Raw genomic sequence first — 4,013 nt, 5'->3', positions numbered from 1 at the left:
TTGATTCAAAAAAACATAATATATCTCATTAAATCTTAACAAAAGAAAGTACTAATAAAAAATATTAATGTCATAGCAACTTAAAATAAACTTATATTATTTAAACTAAATAACTAATATCATTATATAACTAATCCAGACGAATGATGGTGTTCAAATGATTTCTGCACTTTTCATCATTTTGAGATCTTTCACCGGCTAAATTATCGAACATTAGACTGTATGACCTGAAATTATAAAATAATTGTGTCAAAAGATGAAATATAATATGAAAAAACATTCTTTTTCAGCGAACACCCTCACATAACATATATAAGCAGAAACAACTAGATGTATTTATAAGCAAACAAAATGGATGTGCAAGGAATTAAAGAGAGTTTCTTTCTTTGTTATGATAGAGAAGAAACAAACAAAAAATTCAAAAGTAGAGTATTAGCTTGGAGAAGTAAAAAGAAGTTGCACGCCAAATTACAACAACAAAAACAAGCAAACATCATTAACAAAGGACAGAAAAATAATACCAATAATGTATGAACCGGAAACGATATTATCTTTACCTCATTATTACTATACAGATAGACAATCTATTGCGGAACTGCATAAATATTCTAAAACCCAGTGAAGCAAACTTGGTTGAAGGTTTAAGATGTTATTAATCAATCCAATGAACTCCAGTAGAAAAGGCAGGTTTGGTGAAAGGCCAAAAGAAGTATCAAGTTGACTATAGCATTTGCAGAGAGAAATACTAGAAAACTAAAGAATATTTGATGCCTTAGTCCCGCCATTCTCACTTTAATAAGACCACCCCAAGTGATCATCATGGAGATAAATAAATAAGGCAAATAACCCCTCATTGAAAAATAAGTGTAAATCGGATGTCACTTTAGTAACTGAAAATGACGCCCAATCTACGTCCATATTCTTTTGGAATGATGTAGAAATTTTGCAACAGTTATGACATCAACAACACTAGGAAAAGAAAATATATAAAAGTAAGAAGCATCCAAGGTAAGCCCAAATACAACAACAAAGTAATAAAAATTGAAGGAGGAAAACTCAAACAATAGCGATGAAGGACAAAGATGAGTAGTACCGTAAGAAGGTTGAGCATTTTCAGCAACACTAGGTATCCTTGATGATTGCGGTACTCGTTTATGTCCACTATTGGCGTCAGGTATCTAATAAATATTAACATGTTAGATAACGATACTTTTATATGATAAAAATTGTATTAAAAATATTTAAAGCTTATAAAATCGAGTTACCTGTTCACCCGAGGTGCCATTGCTACTTTGAGGCATAGATGCATTAGGAGCATATTTGCGCATGAATTGTCTCATTTGGAGTAGTTCTAATTGCATCTTCTCCTGATTTTATTTTATCATATTCATTTCTTCATTTTTTTTCTCCTTTAACTCAATTATCTCCTGTTCTAATCTTTTTATAACCTCATTAGACATATCATCTACAATAGTATTTCCTATGGAAGACTTACTACCCCATAAAACAGAAGGAGTTGGACTAAGTCCCAAACCACAAACATACCTACTATTTTCATTTCCCAACACCTAGGAATACACATCGCTTTCTCAAGTAACATTGTGAGGATGTTGCTCAGTAGATCTCTCACTATTGCTCATCCTTTCATTTATCATTTCCTGACCATAGTGATAAATCTATTTTGGAATTCATGAAGAGGAAAATAGCTTAGCAATCTGTATATTAACCTCAACCTTTATTACTGAAAATTTCATTCTTAATCCATAAGCAAGATAATTTTTCAAAGTTCAATCCGTGCACCCATTGACTAACAAAATGACACGATACTCAAGTAGGCACATAAATCACTGATTTCAATTCCTTTCATTACCTAACATGTGACCAAATTAACAGATGAGCCAAAAATTTCCATATAAATGCAACAAGTTTCAGTCATGTTTCATGAAGATTACATTTAGCTCCTTGATGTAAAAAATGCAAGCACCAACATCTAACTTCATTTAGTAACGCAACAGAAAGCTCTTCGTCTCTTTAACTGCACTATTGTTTCTAATCTTCTTTGATATTCGGTGTTGGCTCTCATAAGCTATTATGGTCTTGTATGAGTTATTTACCTATAGTTTATTTAATTTATGTAAACACAAATGATTTCTTTCACTTCTTTGAGAAAAAATGAAGTTCATTTGGCCAAGTGAACAATAATATTGATCATGTGCGTAGCAAATTGATCCAATTTCTTTAAACTATGTAACCATGAAGATGCCTCTTCTAATCACCAGCAAATGCTAAGGATAAAAATTAAAATTCATGAATAAATCAATATTTTTTCTGTTGGACAACCATAGCAACAAGGAAGTTTATGCCTAATATCTTTGAGTGAATAAATAAACATGAACAAAAGTCACAATATTTCTCATGTTCTAACTGTTTGCCAATTTATAAAATAAAAGAAAGAATAAATCTTACGATTGTCTTGGCAGAATCATCATCCAGTGGTCTACCATCCTTACGTTTTTTATGAGTTAATATAAAAATTTCTGCTCGTGTAGGCTCTATCCCGTTTACAGCCTAATACAATAAAAATGATATCAGATATATGTGACTAAAAGGTTTAAAATATTATAATTTGTAATTTTCACAGGTTTACCTGCTCATTCATCAAGGTAGCAATACTTTTGGATCCTCCTGTGTGAGACATAGTTTGTTTGGCCCTATTATTTCTATTTGCTTGGGTACGTCTCTGTCATTATATTAAAATGATATTTTATAAATTATAAATATAAATTGAGAATAACTAAAATCAAAACGCTATGAATATGAGCTAGGAGAATTTTCAAGGTTGATACCTTAGCTTTATCAGAAAGCCAATAAGAGACAAGACCACTCCATTGATCCCTTGGTATGCGACTTGGTCTATTTTTTAGCAAAGCGTCTTTAGTCTTATATTTCCGCGTATACTCACTTTTTAATTCGCACTTGTAATCTTTCCATTTATTTCCTAGTGACTTTACGATCCACGCTTCTCCACGTTTTGGGATAGAGAACTTCTTCTACAAAAATAACAGCCAACATTTAGAAGATAACATCATGTATAAAAGATTGAGCATGTTCACAAAATAATAATAATAATAACTTCTCCATACCCTCACAAAATCCACCAATTTCTTCTTTTCTTCGTTGTCAAAATTTCTCAAATTATCTACATGTAGAGGTGTTAGTTCTGGAGTTCTGGCAATAATTCCTAGAAATCTAGCAAGCTTTCGACCCTCTTTTCCAATAGCTTAGTTACGATTATTAAACGACACATCAACTATCTTTCCCGGTGAAAGTTTCCAAATATCTTTTAGTAAAGTAGGCCCACGAACCATTTTTGCTTCTAAATTACCTAAAATGAAAAAGATCTGAATCATCTTATGATATCAAAAATCCTAACTCCAGATACTTTAACATCACACTACTGAAAGAGACTAGCAAAGCAGAAATATAACTATAAATGTCACAACAATGTCAAGGAATTACAACAAAGTACTCATATTAGAACTGAAGTTAATGCTGTAGGAAATCAAGAATCATCACATGAAAGGAAGCAAGCAACTGATACTAATCACGAAGTTGTGTTAGTTTCAATTCAAGCTTTTCTCCAAGTCTTCACAATATTATCTGAACTTTCTGTTTCCTAAAAATGTGGTGGCATGTGTTATATCTGCTCTCTGGCTACCGACTCCACCACCACTAGACACACCTCTTCAGTTAATTGGAAAAGAATCAGTTATACATGTTGCATAGAGGTGTTCATAACACGCAGCGGAAGACAATAACAATCCTAGGCAGATCTTTTCGTGTTTAAAATTTATTTTGTATGTCAAAGATCAAATCTAAGATGTACCTGGTGAAGAGGTCTCGTTTTAAATTTTTTCGATAGTGCGAAGACGCTATGCGTATCCACACCAAGACTGATCCTTGCTATCAATTCTTTGATCAATGAAATCCCGCGAACAAATTGAATGAAAATA

General features: G+C 32.2%; 1 protein-coding gene across 1 annotated transcript; it reads right to left on the bottom strand.

Annotated features, from left to right (window-relative positions):
* On the bottom strand, positions 1 to 3,410 carry LOC138893520 (uncharacterized). The gene is made up of 7 exons (XM_070178132.1): positions 3,386 to 3,410; positions 3,144 to 3,280; positions 2,847 to 3,050; positions 2,648 to 2,740; positions 2,467 to 2,568; positions 1,094 to 1,178; positions 1 to 227 (listed from the first exon to the last, which is right to left on the bottom strand). Exons 1-7 carry the CDS (start codon positions 3,408 to 3,410, stop codon positions 214 to 216), a joined length of 660 nt encoding a protein of 219 aa, XP_070034233.1. The 3' UTR covers positions 1 to 213.
* Positions 3,411 to 4,013: the final 603 nt, after the last annotated feature.

The sequence above is a fragment of the Nicotiana tomentosiformis genome, chromosome 6 (assembly GCF_000390325.3).
Source record: "Nicotiana tomentosiformis chromosome 6, ASM39032v3, whole genome shotgun sequence".
NCBI classification, from domain to species: Eukaryota; Viridiplantae; Streptophyta; class Magnoliopsida; order Solanales; family Solanaceae; genus Nicotiana; species Nicotiana tomentosiformis.
This window is presented reverse-complemented; position numbering and strand designations above follow the sequence as displayed.